Here is a 17,686-nt window from a genome sequence, read left to right as displayed (position 1 = left end):
ATAGATAGATAGATAGATAGATAGATAGATAGATAGATAGATAGATAGATAGATAGATAGATAGAAGGACGGACGGACGGATAGATAGATAGATGGATAGATATATAGACAGATAGACAGAAAGATAGACAGATGGATGGACGGAAGGACGGATAGATATATAGACGGATATATGGATGGATGGATGAATAGATATACAGACAGACAGACAGACAGATAGATAGATAGATAGATAGATAGATAGATAGATAGATAGATAGATAGATAGATAGATAGATAGATAGACAGACAGACAGATGGACGGAAGGACAGATAGATATATAGACGGATATATGGATGGATAGATATACAGACAGACAGACAGACAGAGAGACAGACAGACAGACAGACAGACAGACAGACAGACAGACAGACAGACAGACAGATAGATAGATAGATAGATAGATAGATAGATAGATAGATAGATAGATAGATAGATAGATAGATAGATAGATAGATAGATAGATAGAAGGACGGACGGACGGACGGACGGACGGACGGACAGATAGATAGATAGATGGATAGATATATAGACAGAAAGATAGACAGATGGATGGACGGAAGGACGGATAGATATATAGACGGATATATGGATGGATGGATGGATAGATATACAGACAGACAGACAGAGAGATAGACAGACAGACAGACAGATAGATAGATAGATAGATAGATAGATAGATAGATAGATAGATAGATAGATAGATAGATAGATAGATAGATAGATAGATAGATAGACAGAAAGACAGACAGATGGACGGAAGGACGGATAGATATATAGACGGATATATGGATGGATGGATAGATATACAGACAGACAGACAGACAGAGAGAGAGATAGACAGACAGACAGACAGATAGACAGATAGACAGATAGACAGATAGATAGATAGATAGATAGATAGATAGATAGATAGATAGATAGATAGATAGATAGATAGATAGATAGATAGATGGATGGATGGATGGATGGATGGATGGATGGATGGATAGATAGATGGATAGATGGATAGATGCAACAAATAAAAACACATACTACAAACTGTACTAAATTATTAATTCAATTGAACTCTACTCATCAGGTACTCTTTATCATTTAGTCCTCTGAAATCAACCTTTTGTTGGATGAAATTCATTTATTTGTTTTTCTGTGCTGGTGGAATAATGGTGTAGCAAATCTCTCAACTTGACAAACTGCAGTAATGATATTTGTAATCAGAGACTGCCCCCTACTGACTAGAAAACACTTCAGCAATTATGCATTCTGTTAACTGGATGAAATAAACATCATGATTGTTCGGTAGGACTGTAACTACTAGAGACACTAAGTGGGACACAGTATTAAAAGTGCTGACCAATCAGTACGGGCAAATCCTAAATATTTCCTAATATATTTGCTGTTTGGTGAGTCATATCGAACCTATTTTAATATGTCATAAGTGCAAATTAATTTGTCCATTTTTTTAAATTGAGATTTACACAAGCTGAATAAATGATCTTTCAGTTGATGTATGGTTTGTTAGGATAGCAGTTAGGTTAAGTTTGAATTATTTTGGTTTAATTGTTTAAGACATGTGAAAGACAATGTTGGAGAGAGGCTGTTTGTCCTGGTTTGAGCTGTATTTCTACCAGTGTTGTTAGCAATATTGTCTTAATTTATGGAATTGTGAATGTTGAAAAGTACAGATAGTACAGATAAATAGTTATGCCATTAATTAATGGCATAATAAATCCATTATGCCATTGCTTCTGGGAAGGACTTCAGCGGTGATAGTTTTCATTTGCAATATCATATTGATCCGCTAATTGCAGTGAAATCCCATATGAAGAATAAAATGATGTTCATGAAATGGCCTCCACATGGTCCATACCTGAATATTAAAGAGGCTGTATGAGATCACCTGGACAGAAAAAGAAAGATATGACACTCTAAACCTAAAGAAGAACTCTGGAAGGTGCTAAAAGAAGCCTGATATTATACATATGCACATTATTTCAGAAAATGTCAGGACAATTAGAGCAAAAGAGTTCAGGCTGTGCTTGGTGCTGAAGGAAGCCACATTAAACACAGACACACTGTTTGCTTGAAGAGGAAAGGTTGTGCTGCTGTTGTTGTTTTGATGTATTTCTTATGTTTTCTATTTATTTTGAATAAAGAGACTGATTGATTATATATTGTGCAAAATTCTTAGACCAACAAAGCTGGCATAGTGCTTAAGAATTTTGTGTAGTACTGTATATTGTGCTGACTGCTGTTCTCAATGTATTTTTCAGCCTACATGAAAAGGCGCCACAGCTCCATCGGTGAGAGTCATTCGCTGGAGAGCGGCTTGTCTGCAGCGGACCTGACACAGGGTGCCAGTCCCCAACACCTATCCCAGCAGCCGCCGCAGCAGATGCAGCCTCAACAGCAGCAGCCCCAGCTGAAGAAACCCCGGGTGGTTCTGGCTCCGGAAGAGAAGGAAGCTCTGAAGCGGGCCTACCAGCAGAAGCCTTACCCCTCCCCTAAAACCATTGAGGAGTTAGCGAGTCAGCTCAACCTCAAAACCAGCACCGTCATCAACTGGTTCCACAACTACAGGTATCAAGCGATCTGGTGTTAAGACACGTTTTTGTCTATCTCGTTTCAGGGCTAGAATTTGAATATTCAGATAAATAACACCTGCATAGTCTTCATTGAATAAATAGTTATATAAATAAAATCTTTTTATATTAAAGTTACTAAAACAGCAACTTTGGCAAAGATTTCCTGTGTCTGAATGCTTTGAACTCTCCTGAAATGCTTAGTCACAGGCCTTAAAGATACATGCAAATCATATATTTCCACTCATGCATCACACTAACCAACAGGGATGCTCTCAAAAGACTCGTTTTAAACCAAGTGTGCTTCACTTTTTCACTCAAAAGTTTTTGACCGCCCCCTGGTGGATGGGGAGCTGTTCCGTTCAGAAACCCTACCCCCTCCGTGTTAAGAAGTTTTTTTAAATAAATCGAGTTACAATTCACTGTGAAATATTGACAATATTGTCTGGCCCAAGGGCAGGAGATTCAGTCATTCACTTGAGATTTACCATTTGCAAAGTACAACCATCCAATAAAGTTGCCAGTGGACATAATCAGATCGCACCCTCCATATTGTCTTGATTGTTTCTCTTTGACTAATGAATGTCATAATATGGAAGATTTGCAGTTACATTTTGTTTGCACCAGTTGCCAATAGCATTCAGTGTACACTTAATGCCTCTTTACTTGCTCAACCTTTTTGAACTCTAGTGTATTCTGATTGGCTATCAGTGTTTTAGCCTTTATTGTTTTAATTGTTTTTAAAAATCCTAATTGTTTAAAGTAATTAATTCTGACAGTGATTGCAGTGGTAACTTCCCTGTCATTACTGTTATTATTGTGTTTCAGTGTTGTTATTCAAACCTACATTAGAGATGCGCGGATCAGCTGAAATGTCACACAAATGTGCGGATTCATACCAATTACCCCACAGCCACCCACCTGCACATATATATATATATATATATATATATATATATATATATATATATATATATATATATATATATACAGTTAAATTCAGAATTATTCACCCCCGTTTATTTTTTTCCCGATTTCTGTTTAACGGAAAGAAGATTGTTTCAGCCCATTTCTAAACATAACAATTTTAAAAACTAATCTCTAATAACTGATTTATTTTATCTCTGCTATAATGACAGTATATAATATTTTACTAAACATTTTTAAGACACTTCTATATGGCTTAGTGACATTAAAAGGCTTAACTAGGTTAATTAGGCTAACTAGGCAGGTTAGGTTAAATAGGTAATTTATTGTATAACGATGGTTTGTTCTGTAGACTATCGAAAAAATATATAGCTTAAAGGGGCTATTAATTTTGTCCTTAAAATGGGATTTTAAAAAGTTAAAAACTGCTCTTATTCTAGCTGAAATAAAACAAATGAGACTTTCTCCAGAAGAAAAAATATTATCAGACATACTGTGAAAATTTCCTTGCTCTGTTAAACATCATTTGAGAAATATTTAAAAAAGAAAAAAAAATCAAAAGGGGGCTAATAATTTTGACTTCATCTGTATATCTGCACCCGATCGTCAATTTAATCATTCTAATTGTTTGTTTTAAGCATGATGACAGGTCAGTTTTATTATTATGCGTTCGTTATTAACAGCAGATTCAGTGAGCTAATCTGCTCATCTCTGATAGTAAATGAATACGCTACTCGTATACTGTTTTAAATGAACATTCATTTATAAAAGCAAAAGTTGGTTAAAGCAAAAAAAGATTTTAAAAAACAGCAATTTAGCACACACATGATGTTTTATATTTAGGGTAACGGTCCTGTGGCTTTTATATACATACAGCGCTTCACAGCCGTTGCATAGTACATACCCAGCACTTGATTGATCCTCGATAACCACTTTGGTAAAACGCTTCTAACACGGCACTTTTCTTTCTTTCCTTTTGTTTTGTTTTTAATTCTCCCTTTTTAAGTTTCTCTCGGATGTTTCGCCTTCATTTCTGCTTTAACAAACGGACCTTTTAATAGACCTTTTGGGTCTGTGTTATAAAATGTAAATGTACAAATGGAAGCAAACATATATGTCAAAGATGCCAAAAGGATAAAATATGTCCCCATGCAGGACTCATATGTCTCATGTAAAAAGAAGAGATAAATAAAAGAAGAAATAAGTTTAAGTAAGAAACGAATGATGTGTGTGATAATGGGGTGGGAAAATAATGAGCTTGTGCTTCATCCTGCTCCATGTTCAACAATGTTGATATTCATTTTTTGTTAAAGAATTTTAATATATGATATTTCTATTTGAAAATAAATCAATCAATCAAATCAAACCTCCTGCGCATATTTTTTTTCAATTAGCGTGCAAATTCGTGTCCGTTTGCCTAATGTAAATACATTAAAAACACATTCGTATTTTACAGAATGTTTAAAAACATAAAGCAAAAATCATTAATAATTCATCTCTTTCACCCATCCGCAATTAATCATAATGTATTTTTTTTATTACCTGACCTGCGGATTATCCGCAGCGCCCGTGGATACAACTGTCATGCGCGCATCACTATTGTACATATAACAGGGTATCCGCGGGGTCTTAAAAAGTATTAAAAGTTGATAAATAAATTATAAAAAATTAAGGCTCTTTAAAGGTATTAAAAAGTCTTAATCGTGTTATTAAATTTTGTTCAAGCGTAGTCCAAATTGTCTGACTCCAAATAAAGCATAAATATATTTATTTTCCTCCTAATATTAACAACTGCGTGCTTTATCTACGCGATTGCTTCGGGCCGGGGCACGTCCGGCCATGTCACGTACTGTAATTTGTGCAAACATGGGAAGGCGATGTGACGCTCTCCACATGTAGTGAAACAGATGGCAAAAGTTTGCGTACTCCTGGTTGGAGAAAGACGAGTTTAAACAGTGGCTGAAGCCTGTCGCTGAAAACAACCACGTAATTTATTCTTTCAAGCTTTCGAACTTATCTGAGTTCTGTTGCATGGTTGTGCTTCATTTATTTATTTAACTACAACTGTTTATTAACAACTGCTTATTAAGTTAAGGGTTTGATACTGATTAGAACTTGAAGTGGCGATGAAGTCATAAAATATTCAGAGAAGGTCTTTAAAAAGTCTTTAAAAGGTGTTGAAATTACCTTTAGGATTCTTGCATATGCCCTGTGTAATTCAATGTATCTGTTTTCCTCATGAGTCTCGCTCTTGTTCTCACAGGTCTCGTATCCGGCGAGAGCTTTTTATCGAAGAGATCCAGGCAGCAGCAGGTGAAGGTGGATCTCCATCTGCACGGCCTGGAAAATCTGGAGGCGAGGGAGAAAACAGCTGCGACGGCACTGAGTCCGACAGCACGGCAGAAGGCCGACCGAGTGGCTCAGAGGAGCGCAAGGGCTTCCTGGAGAGCCCGGGCCTCGGCCACAGAGAAGAAGATGGCGAGGGCGAGTTTCCTAGTGCCTCGGGCACCAGCCGGCCACGAGGAGGCATCATAGACAGCCTGTTCGGCATCCCCGAGTCCATATCCGTCACCAATGCTGCCACGACCCCCTGCCGAAATCCAAAGGATAGCAGTCTACGCAAGAAGAAAGCAGCCAACCTCAACAACATCATCCACCGGCTGGAGAAAGCGGCGAACCGAGACGAGCCTCACGAATGGGAGTTCTGAGACTCCGCCACCATCTTGACGTTTTATTCTCACTTTGTCCCTCACTGAGCTAACCCGGCCAAGCCTGGTGCACACACACCACCGGTCAACCCAAGGGTTTTCCATTTGCTGTTTCGAAGTGGGCTTTCAGAGACAAGTACAAGAAAAGGAAACGAGTTTTTAGTCTGTTTATTTTGTGAAGCACTTAACAGCCCTGCTGGCCACAGGACTGTGACACACCATTGGCTAATGGTGACGACACAAAACTGAAAAGCACAGGAGAGGGAGCATTCCCACGAAATCTTCTCAAGACTGGCGACAGTCACAAAAAACACACTCACACACTATGATCTCACAGTGTCTCTATTTCTAGTAGAGACGTTCTCACCAACTAGCTGAATAACTGTTACAATAATTTATCAGTTCTCAAGACTCTTGGGAGTTTCCTCTTTTGTATACCGTACGCTTCGGCCGTGAGCAGAGACTAGGTTTCTAACCAAAACATTTAAAAGTAAGTGTTGGCTGAAGGAACACGGGTGCACCGTCCCCCACCTGCCTCTCCCTCCCTTCCCCAGAGGAGGCCATCCAATGGCTATGCAACTCTAGTACGCAATGGATTCCAGAGTAATGGAAGCCGCATTATTTTCACAGTACGGAAACTTCTCCGATGCGAGAAGAAAATCCTTTTTATAGCAATTAAGTTGCCACCGAGAGATTGCACAGTCAGTTGACTCTAAACAGCACTCCTTTCGATTTTACACGCCAACGGCCTAAAAGAGAGAAAAAAAAAAATCGAAAATCACGCAAACGAAAACAATTGTCATAAGAATCCACGTATCACGCAAAAATTCATTTCGTTCTTGTAAGGTCGATGCAAATGGGAGACGGGAGATATTTCGTAACTCGATAGCTAAGTGTCAATTTTTCTTCTTTTATTTAGGTCTCTTGTAAGGGTAGCGCTCCTTTATTTCTTTTCCATAGCTTTAATCACCCCCGCGACTTGCGTTTTAAAGCTCGCGGAGGTCTTGTTTAATAACAAACGTCATTTTAGGCCAAAACAAAGACAGATAGTGAAGAAAAAAAGGATTTGTACAGTACTTTGAGTAAATATTCCTGACGAGATATTTTTTAAAGAGAATGAACAAGCCTGATTTTTATCCTCTTATAATAGAACCATACATCAGAGACCTCTAACCAAGTTGGGCGGTTTGGAATTACCATTCTAATCCAATATCCATGGTGTTATAAATTCTAATTCTATGGTGTGCACTGTATGGGCTGGTCCTCAGCACCAGGGTACCGGACGCTCTCGTGCAAACTCGAAACTTCAGGTTTTTCACCAGCTTCTCCACTCATTGTTCACCCAAGCTTTTCACGGCGTCCACGAGTATGTTCACCTGTCCTCCGAGACGACTGGAAAAAAAACAAAAAACTTACGAAATGGACTTTTGTTTTCTTCATACTGTAAATGACGGAGGACTTTTCATCCACAGTTCTTGTTTAACACACATTTTAAAAAAGAGGAAAATATGTCGATTGTGAATGAAAAGCTCTTTTAACGTTGGCAACCTGAGGTGAATCGCATGCGTCAGACGACGCTGCAAGGACTTGGCACCTCTGTAGAAATGTTCTTTCTCTCCTGAATCACCTTTTCGAAACCTGCTCACTTTTCACCTCCGGCCCTTGTGTCATTGTATGCAGTTGATTTAGTGAACGAAAGCGCAGATCGCCGGTGCCACGCGCTCGTCTGCGTGCGAAACCTTTGAGTGTGCGGGTGTTTGTGTGCGTGTGATTGTTGACAAGAGTGATCTATATTTGTATATTACTACTACTACTCGCCACAGGCAGTGGAAGCAAACACCTCCTCACGTCCCTAAGCTATTTAGCAGTCCTGCAGCATATCACATAGTACGTTTAAGTTCTTTTTATTTACGCGCATAAACTAATGGTAGATATTTTTTTTTTCCGTTTGTTTGTTGGTGTGGTTTGCTTATTTATAGATGCTGTCTTTTACATATTGATGTCTTATATTGTTATACGTGTTCTTTTTTTTGTAATGGAAGGGACTATAAAAGGTCAGGTTACATATTTTTAGACTAATAGACTGCCGGCAGTATTGGATTACATTTAAATGATGTACTTTTGATACATGTCTATTGATTAATTCTGAAGATTATCTCTTTTTTTTCCATATATTTTACTCGGTTAGTGAGCTGGATGAACAGTTTCTACGTTGACAAAGGAAGCAGAATTCTATGTATTGCATTAATGATTTTAATTAGTACGCATTTTAGATGTTTTAACGAGATGACAATTCAAGGCGAATTGCGTTTGGCTGTATTCACTCTACAAATGACGCTCTTGAATTAGGTTTTCAGGTGATTAACCTGCGAACTTCCTGAGATTACGTTTATTATTATCGCAATCAAGCTTAGTTGCTACAATGAGCCAGTGAACAACTGGTAGTTAACGTCACTGAAAATTTTAGCTGTCGCTTTGAGCTGCACCTTGAGGAATTGGACTTTTTTTTGTTCTTTTTAAGTAGGAATGAAATTCACTTGATGTCGTTTGGTTGCGTTAAAAAAAATTACGCCGACGAATCTCGAAGAACGCCGTCGGCTTAAAACTACCTTTTGGCCTTTTTTACGCGTGCCAATGAATGATTCAAATCAAATTTGTCTCTTTAAGACCTAACGAAAGCACAGAGAGATACTACGTGAACCAATCGAAAAATATGAACACGTCAGAAGCCCGCGACTGTTTCTCGAACTTTCTCTCCACGTCTAACATTGGAGTGCCTTCACTGAAAAAAACTGTTCGCTACTATAATTGCGTCGTCTTCATTCCACGTTACTTAATCGGAAAAATACCGTGTGTCAGATCATAAAACTACGTTTTTAGCAATCTCCGCCAGCAAGTTTATATTAATAAGGTCTCATATAGTCTCAGGTCATAACATTTAGTACTTTTAGGGTGTCTCTATCGTTTTATCTGAGAGAAAACAGCTGTCCCAGGATTCAAGCTTGTAAAACATACAAAAACTAAAAAAACCAAAGGCAATTTTCGATCGGTTAACGCCACATTTACTCATCCCAAATGTGTTTTAATCATGTCTAGGCATTCATCATATGTTTATAACCATGTTATTGTATTTTAACGGCAAGTTTCCCCTACGCTGGAGGAAGTTCACAGATGGGATTCGGCTTGTGGAAACTCTACTATAGTGTGGACCAAATTGTCAAAGCAGACAAATCAGCTTGTAAAGACTTTTTTTTTTTCTGATCATAAACATGTGATCTCAATTGAACACAGAAGAAACACACACACACACACACACTTTTAGGAGCACATTCAGATCTGGTCTATATTAAGGACGCCTTTTTATGTCCGTCACGTTCTTCTCACTGACTGAAACGTAACTGTACTGTCGATTTCATGGCATGAAAGAAAAAAAAACAGACAGATGTCCAGCACTTTTTTCTCTGCTTTTTGCAAATATTTTTCTATGGAAAGTATTGCAGATGACTAAAAACACATCAACAATAACGACTGCACAGAGACAGCACGTTTATATGATTTCTTAAAAAAAAGGACAAAAAAATCAACAAAAAAAAATAGAAAAACTAAGCAACAAAAAAAAATAGATAAATAAATAACGATCATCATTATTGATATTACATTGGTAGTCACGAGTAGCATTAATGTAGATATTCGTCCGTAGCTTAGTTGGCTAGTGATGTCATAATTGTTACCTCGTTTATTCCCTCACACTTACATCACTTCCTGAGACAGTATGTTCTTTCTTCACCTGAGACAGTATGTTCTGAACAGCCACAATTTGTTTCATCGTATCCCAGATGGAGATCCATTTACATTCATTTCTGTTTGTTTGTTTTGAAAGTTGTGTAGTTGTGTTACATGTGAGGCGAGCACGACGATTATACATCTGTCTCAGCGAGAGCAACACTTTAGTATCACCATTCATTTCGACCAACAATCTATGGAAATGGGATGTCTTGATCATGACATGCAGATCTCTCTCTCTCTCTCTCTTTCTGTTGTTGCTCTGTATGCTGTATTATGGGTAAAATGAAGCCTTGTAATGAAAAATGACAGGCAGCTCCCGACACAAGCTGGTATCCTATAGATTCTCCTTAGGTCTCTCAAAGCTCAGGTAGAACCTCGGTTTAGCACAGTCCTTTTGTCCATTAGTTTGTTGGTGACACTTTCCCTCTTAACACCTGCTAACGACAGTTGTATGGTTTATTTTTCTATGTGTCATGGTTTTGAACCACAAGATGGAGCTGAATCCTCCATTTTACCTGAATAAAGACTCTTCCACTTTGTTCTCTTGATATGTATTCAGTTCGGTTGGTTTTTCCTTTGTGTATCATCATGTAGTCTTGTATTCTGTTCCCAGCGCTGTTACAGTTCTAATCCAAATTGAAAAAAGAAGCAATATCACTGTTTGAAATTCATTATTATTATTATAATTATTATTATTATTCCTCATTACCACCATAGGTGTATTAACTGAAGTAAATATCTTTTGTACAAACACATCACCACTGTACTCTGCATTTATTTGAGCGTTTCTTATGTCGGAAACTTGAAACTAATGTGCGAAATCTATTATTTATATCATCATGTGTAAATGCTTTTATGAGTATGTACACTCACTGGTCACTTAGGTGCATAAGGTTGAGCTCCATTTTGCTTTCAGAACGTAATCCTACAAAAACATTACTCAAAGATTTTGGTCTACATTTGCAAGATTTATCAGCAAATCCATATTTATTTATTTTTTAGAAATTGCATTGAGTGATATTTCATGCTACTAATTATATTACGATAATTCATTCATATTTATCCGCTTATCTGGGGTCGGGTCGCAGGGGCAGCAGTCTTAGGAGAGAACCCCAGACTTTCCTCTCGCCAGACACTTTCTCCAGCTCCTCGGGGGATCCCGAGGCGTTCCCAGGCAAGCAGAGACATAGTCCCTCCAGTGTGTCTTGGGTCTTCCCCGAGGCCTCCTCCTGGTGGGATATGCCTGAAACACCACCCTAGGTAGGCGTCCAGGAAGCATCCGAAACAGATTCCCAAGCCACCTCAGCTGACTTCTCTCGATGTGGAGGAGTAACGGCTCTACTCCGAGCTCCTCCCCGGTGAAAGAGCTCCTCACCCTATATATAAGGTAGTGCACTGCAAAGGAAACTCAAATCGGCGACTTGTATCCGAGATCTTGTCCTTTCGGTCATGACCCAAAGCTTATGACCATAGGTGAGAGTAGGAATGTAGATTGACCAGTATATCAAGAACTTGCCTTTTGGCTCAGCTCTCTCTTTACCACAACAGACCAATTAATTGACTGCATTACTGCAGTATCGATCCGCCTGTCTATCTCACATTCAATCCTTCCCTCACTCGTGAACAAAACCCCAAGATACTTTAACTCCTCCATCTTGGGTAAGAACTTTCCTCCAACCTGGAGATAGCAAACCACCTTTTTCTGGTGGAGCACCATGGCCTTGGAAAAGGTGGTTTGCCATCTCCAGCTTGGAGGAAAGTCCTTACCCAAGGTGGAGGAGTTAAAGTATCTTGGGGTTTTGTTCACGAGTGAGGGAAGGATTGAACGTAAGATGATTACTGTGATTTTACAGTAGCATAATAAAAATAGTCATAAACACTTTCAAGGGACAAAGTCTTAATAATAATAATAATTCCTTACATTTATATAGCCCTTTTCTTTTCTGGGCACTCAAATCGCTTTACACAAAGGGGGGGAATCTCCTCATCCACCACCAGTGTGCAGCATCCACCTGGATGACGCGACGGCAGCCATTTTGCGCCAGACCGCACACCACACACCAGCTGATTGGTGGAGAGGAGACAGAGTGATGATATGCCAATCATGATATGGGGAGGGTTAGGAGGCCATGATGGACAGAGGCCAGTGGGCAGATTTGGCCAGGATACCTTAGTTAAACCCCTACTCTTTTTCGAAGGACATCCTGGGATTTTTAACAACCACAGAGAGTCGGGACCTCAGTTTAACGTCTCATCCGAAAGACGGCGCTCACTGAGCAGTATAGAGTCCCCGTCACTATACGCATTAGGACCCACACAGACCACAGGTTGAGCGCCCCCTGCTGGCCTCAATAACACCACTTCCGGCAGCAACCTAGGTTTCCCATGTGGTCTCCCATCCAGGTACTAACCAGGCGCAGCCCTGCTTAGCTTCAGTGGGCGACCATGTGAGAGTTGCAGAGAGCTAGCTGCAGACCAGTCTTGTTTTCTTTTTCTGTTGAACACTAAAGGAGGAGGAAGCCTGTAACCACTCACTTCCATAGTATTCATTTTTCCTACTAGTGGTTTCAGGTTTACAACATTTTTCAAAATATCTTTTGTGTTTAACAGAACAAGAGCTAAACTCAAGGATGAGTAAATGATGGCAGAATTTTTATATTTTGGGTCAACAATCTCTTAAAAGTTAGTTTCTGTAATTTGGTGTTAAAATACTGTAGTAAATGTCCTAAATATAAGCTTTATAACGTCACCCGTGATGTGGATTTAATCTTATATGAATGTGTGACGTTTTTCCACTGTCACTTTTCTGGAAGTGGACTGCAGGTTTGAAACAGCTTGACAACAAACCATCAGTAGTTTTCAGGAAATTGTGAAAATTCAGCTTTTCTTGGTTCTTCATTCTTCACATTATTTCTTAAGGCGTTCCCTGAACTCGTTGGCTCCTCCAAAAGAGATTAGATAACGGAAGCTGCACAATCAGCTAAAACGTTGGTGACATCCATTTTCGTGCGAACATAATTGGCAATACATAATGTGTCACCAAAGATTATTGATGTCACATCCATGTGTTGCGAGATAAGTCGATTTAATTATTGCGACAGGTGTACATTCTATCGAATGCTAAGGGTACTCTACTGGACTGAGATCTGGTGTTGAGGCAATTCGAGATCTCTGAACTTGTTGTCATATTCAGGAAACCAGTTAGGGGTGATTTAAGCCTTGTGACCTGATGCATTATCTTGCTGGGAGGGTCTATCATAAGAAGTGGTCATTAAGGGATGAACTTCAGCATTACTCAGGTAGGCTGTGGCATTTAGATTATGCTCAGATGGTACTTGGGTGACCAAAGTGTTAAAACAAAAACTGCCCCACACCAATACACCAACCAGCCGTTGATACAAGGCAAGATAGATTCATGCCTCCATAATAAATTCTGAACTGACCATTGGAATGCTGCAAAAATTGCAACTCGTCAAATAAGAAGCATTTTTTCCAAATTTCTGCTGTCCAGTTTTTGGGGAGTCTGTGTGAATTGTGCACCTGGAGTGCTCCTCTGCTGTTGTAGCTCATCTGCTTCAAGGAGATGCTCTTCTGCAGATCTTAGTTGTAAGAACTGTTGAGTTTCGTTTTTTTTCTATTGGCTCAAACCAGTGGTCATTGTCCTCTGGAATCGACAGGGTATTTTCGCACACAGAATTGCCACTTGCTGGATCAGTTCCCTTTTTTCAGACTGTTGTCTGTAAATTGTAGAAATTGTTGTGCATGAAAATCCTAGTCTGTGAAATATTCTGGCATCAACAACTGTCCCGTTCAGTCATATAAATCCTCCTTCATCCCTGTTCTGATGCTCAGATTGACCTTCAGCAGATCTTCTTGACCATGTCTACACAGTGTTAATGCATTGTCATTAGCTAATTGGATGTTTTCTTTGGTGACCTTCATCTCCTGACTCCTTCATTCATCTTTGGAACAGAAATGAAGATATTTTAGATGAAATCTGAGAGCTCTCTTATCCTCTATATACAGCAATGGTGCAAAGACATTCAAAGTCCAGAAAAGAAACTTACATACAAACAAACTTACATTCCATGCAACTTGAGTGGTCCAAGTATAATCATATCAAAGCTAAAAAAAAAAACCACTTGTGTGCCATAATAATCTGTAAAAACATTTTCCCCCCATAAAAATAAACCCAAAGAGTGTTTCTAGAATATTGATATAATTTATTTACTTTATTGACAATATACATATTCACTTATGTATTTAAACATAAAGGCACATATAAATTACATTGCTGTAATTTCAGTTTATCCCCACAAAATGAGCTCCGAGCTCATGTTAGCAACAATTAGCCAGCCATAACCCTATTTTCAAACATTTTCCTCATTCTGGCATATAATCAAGTGACACTGATTCTGGACAAAACACTTAAGCGGCTCAGATGAAGTGAACCCAGACAAATAACAATAACAAACCAAGGATCCTTGTGCAAAATAGTGCTGTGTTTACTATCAATTTAGATTAATTGTTTAATCAACATTATTACTTTAAATAGTTTAACAGATGAGGTAGAGCACAAACGTATAGCTATACTATAACTTATCAATTCTTTTCTGTTGACTCGTTACTTTTAAGTTAATGTATTTATTACATAAAACTATTTATATAAATGTATGGATTATAAATGTTATATATATATATATATATATATATATATATATATATATATATATATATATATATATATATATATATATATATATATCCTCAGACCCCGCCCATTGACTTGTGTCCTTTGTAGTGGACACTGCATTTTCATGAATTTTCTTTGAATTTTTTGAGCTACTCTGTCAAGTCCTGTTGTACTGTTCAGAGGAACTGGGCTTTCTAGTGATATGTCATTTGATTGGCTGGCATGGTAGGAACCACTTCTTACACTGCTTCCAAAATGGCCGACATACAAAAAAGCACATTTTATGGGAAGAAGAGAGGTGTGTAAAATGTAGCTTTTTAAATGTTTTTTTTTACTATTATTATTACATATATGAATATATATATATATATATATATATATATATATATATATATATATATATATATATATATATATATATATATATATATATGTTTATTAAAGTGTCAGGAACAATACATTAGCTTTTTAAAACTGTTAACTTGTTTGTTTTTCAAAATATCATCCTTTAAATGTCCACTATAGTGGACACCAGGACCATCTTATTGTAATTAATGACTGCATGTTGTAGGGGGCAGAACTGAAGCAGAGAGGATTCTTTAGAAGATAGATGAGGGAGACTCTGATTTAGAGTCTGACAATCAGACAATTAGAGACATTTAGAGGATGACAATCAGTTTTAAATCGCTTTTGTTTTGGATTACCATCACTTTGTTTTGGTCCTGTGCTCCACTACAGTGGACATGCTCTAAAATTAAAAATACAAACAAAATGTAAAAACTCTAAATTGTAGATTTTTTTTAACCCAAAGGATGTAGGATATCATAGAAAAAAAAGAAAAAAAATTATTGGGGTCTCAGGATATATATATATATATATATATATATATATATATATATATATATATATATATATATATATATATATATGTGTGTGTGTGTGTGTGTGTGTGTGTGTATATATATATATATATATATATATATATATATAGTATTTATATCTCAAATAATTAACATTTCTTATTGGGATCCTAAAGTATTTATCTTCTTGTTAATTAAATGTATGAATAAAATTGGTCAATATGATCATTTCCATATATTTCTTTCAAAAATAAAAATGTACTTGCCATTTACCCTCAAGCAGTTAAAAATCTTTTGAGTTTCTATTTTTTGTTGAAAAGATGATATTTTGACAGAAGTTGAAAACCTGTAACCATTGACTTCTATGGTATGTGTTTTTCCTATCACTATAACAAGTCAACAGTTGCAACAGGTTTCCAACTTTACTCAAAACATCTTCCTTTCTGTTCAACAGAAGAAACTCAAACAGGTTAGAATCAACTTAATGGGGAATAATGATGACAGAATTTAGATTTTTTTGGCGTGAAAGTGTCGCTTTAACAGTTAAAATGTGAGGTCTGCTTCTTCTAGTATCACTTTTTGGAGCTGAACAAGAACACCGCACCTAAAATCACTATCACCCCGAGTATAACCTCCGCCATAACGTCCTTCTTCATGTCCTCAGAGCGCTTCGAGTCCTTCTCCAGCATCTCCTGCATGCGCTGTCTCCTCTGCTTCTCCTTCTGTAGCTGCTCTCCATAATGCGCCTTTATGAAGGTGTCGAAGTCGAAGATTTTCTGCTGCGAGAAACCGACCGTTGACGAGTGACGAGCGCGGCTCTGCTGCCCAGACGCCGGACTCTCTCTGCCGGCGGCGCCTCTGCTGGAGCCCCGCAGGTCCGCTTGGCTCAGAATGCCGCGGTCGTATTTCCTCCGCAGCTCTTTATTGCCCAGGACACTGTAGGCCTCGTTGATCTGAGAGAACCGATGCGTGGCGTCTTCGCTTCCTGCGTTTTTGTCAGGGTGATAAATGAACGACTGTTTATAATAAGCGGTCTTAATCTGCGCATGCGTGGCCGACTGAGACACTTCCAAAATATCATAATAAGCAGATTTTGATTTGTGTAAGGGCTCCTCTGGACGGCTGTTATAGTGCGTGCCGCTATACGCTCTGCTGGAGGACATAAAGTGCCATAAATAATCATTAGGACGTCCATAAGGAGTCTTTTTATAAATGGATCTCCTTAAATGGGAGCGAGCACCAGTATGGCTGGATATAAGTTTTCCCAAACACGAGCTCTTACTTGAAAACGCGTGAGTTTGCGATGCCTTTGACTTCAGTTTACGATAATCAGTCCATTTGCTGATATTAGAGTCCAGCAATGCGTTAAAGCTGTTTGTTTCTTTACTCCCTCTTGGAGTCTCCACACCGGCCGGTCTCGTTTCGCACAGTATTTTATCCGCTTCGATTCTGTCGAACTCCCAAAGCTGTGGAGGTTTTATTAAAGCTGCAATATACGCCGCGTTTGACACTGGTTTATCCAAAAGTGGGCGATTTGAAAGCTTATAAGCTCCTCTACCGAACCGCAGTCTGACCTCCGCCATTGCGCAGACCGAGATCAACTATAAACTTATCTGTTTCCGCGTGCAGCGAAGCGACCAATAAGAACTGCGCTTTTTTGCAGGTTCAGTGGCTTTCGACCAATGGCGTGCGTTAAGAAAAGTTTCACGTACACGATTGGTGCGGCGTTCATGTTGTTACCACGTCATAGTGATTACATAACAGACAGTCGTGCTAAGGGCCACTGATCTTTATAAATAAAACTTCACATTTTTGGTAAAATATCTCATGAACTTATTAAACTGTACCTCTGTGTATTTTTGTTTGTATTCTGTTTACTGTTCTATAGATGTGTAATAAATATGTAGTAAACATGTCCATACATTGTGAATATATATGGGTAATGTATGCATGTAAGGGAACTGTATTAGGTAGGTCTTACTAGTATCGTGTTGGATCCCCTTTTCCCTTCAAAACTGCATTAATCCTTAGTGGCATAGATTCAACAAGGTACTGGAAATAATCCTCAGAGATTTTGGTCCATATTGATA

At 38.3% G+C, this 17,686-nt stretch overlaps 2 protein-coding genes across 16 annotated transcripts in view; one reads left to right on the top strand and one right to left on the bottom strand.

Annotated features, from left to right (window-relative positions):
• cux1a (cut-like homeobox 1a) overlaps positions 1-10,591 on the top strand; it is a 254,392-nt gene extending 243,801 nt beyond the window's left edge. For all 10 annotated transcript variants that reach the window (XM_021479404.3, XM_021479403.3, XM_073914978.1 and 7 more), the window contains 2 exons: positions 2,314-2,620; positions 5,813-10,591. In XM_021479404.3, coding sequence (XP_021335079.2) covers positions 2,314-2,620; positions 5,813-6,257 — 752 coding nt within the window. In that variant the 3' untranslated portion in view covers positions 6,258-10,591. The remainder of the gene's footprint in view (positions 1-2,313; positions 2,621-5,812) is intronic.
• dnajc30a (DnaJ (Hsp40) homolog, subfamily C, member 30a) lies at positions 6,410-17,201 on the bottom strand. 6 transcript variants are annotated; one of them, XM_073914980.1, is made up of 4 exons: positions 16,201-17,201; positions 10,917-14,005; positions 10,559-10,669; positions 6,410-10,477 (listed from the first exon to the last, which is right to left on the bottom strand). In XM_073914980.1, the coding sequence occupies exons 1-2, from the start codon at positions 17,177-17,179 to the stop codon at positions 13,998-14,000; spliced, it is 987 nt and encodes a 328-aa protein (XP_073771081.1). In that variant the 5' UTR covers positions 17,180-17,201; the 3' UTR covers positions 6,410-10,477; positions 10,559-10,669; positions 10,917-13,997. The 6 variants fall into 6 exon arrangements, with proteins under 6 accessions (XP_073771081.1, XP_073771084.1, XP_073771085.1 ...); XM_073914983.1 differs by having other exon boundaries at positions 12,891-14,005; XM_073914984.1 differs by having other exon boundaries at positions 13,487-14,005.
• Positions 17,202-17,686: the final 485 nt, after the last annotated feature.

Source organism: Danio rerio, chromosome 10 (genome assembly GCF_049306965.1).
Source record: "Danio rerio strain Tuebingen ecotype United States chromosome 10, GRCz12tu, whole genome shotgun sequence".
Classification (NCBI taxonomy): domain Eukaryota; kingdom Metazoa; phylum Chordata; class Actinopteri; order Cypriniformes; family Danionidae; genus Danio; species Danio rerio.
Note: the sequence above shows the minus strand (reverse complement) of the source record. Positions and strands in the feature narration are given on the sequence as shown.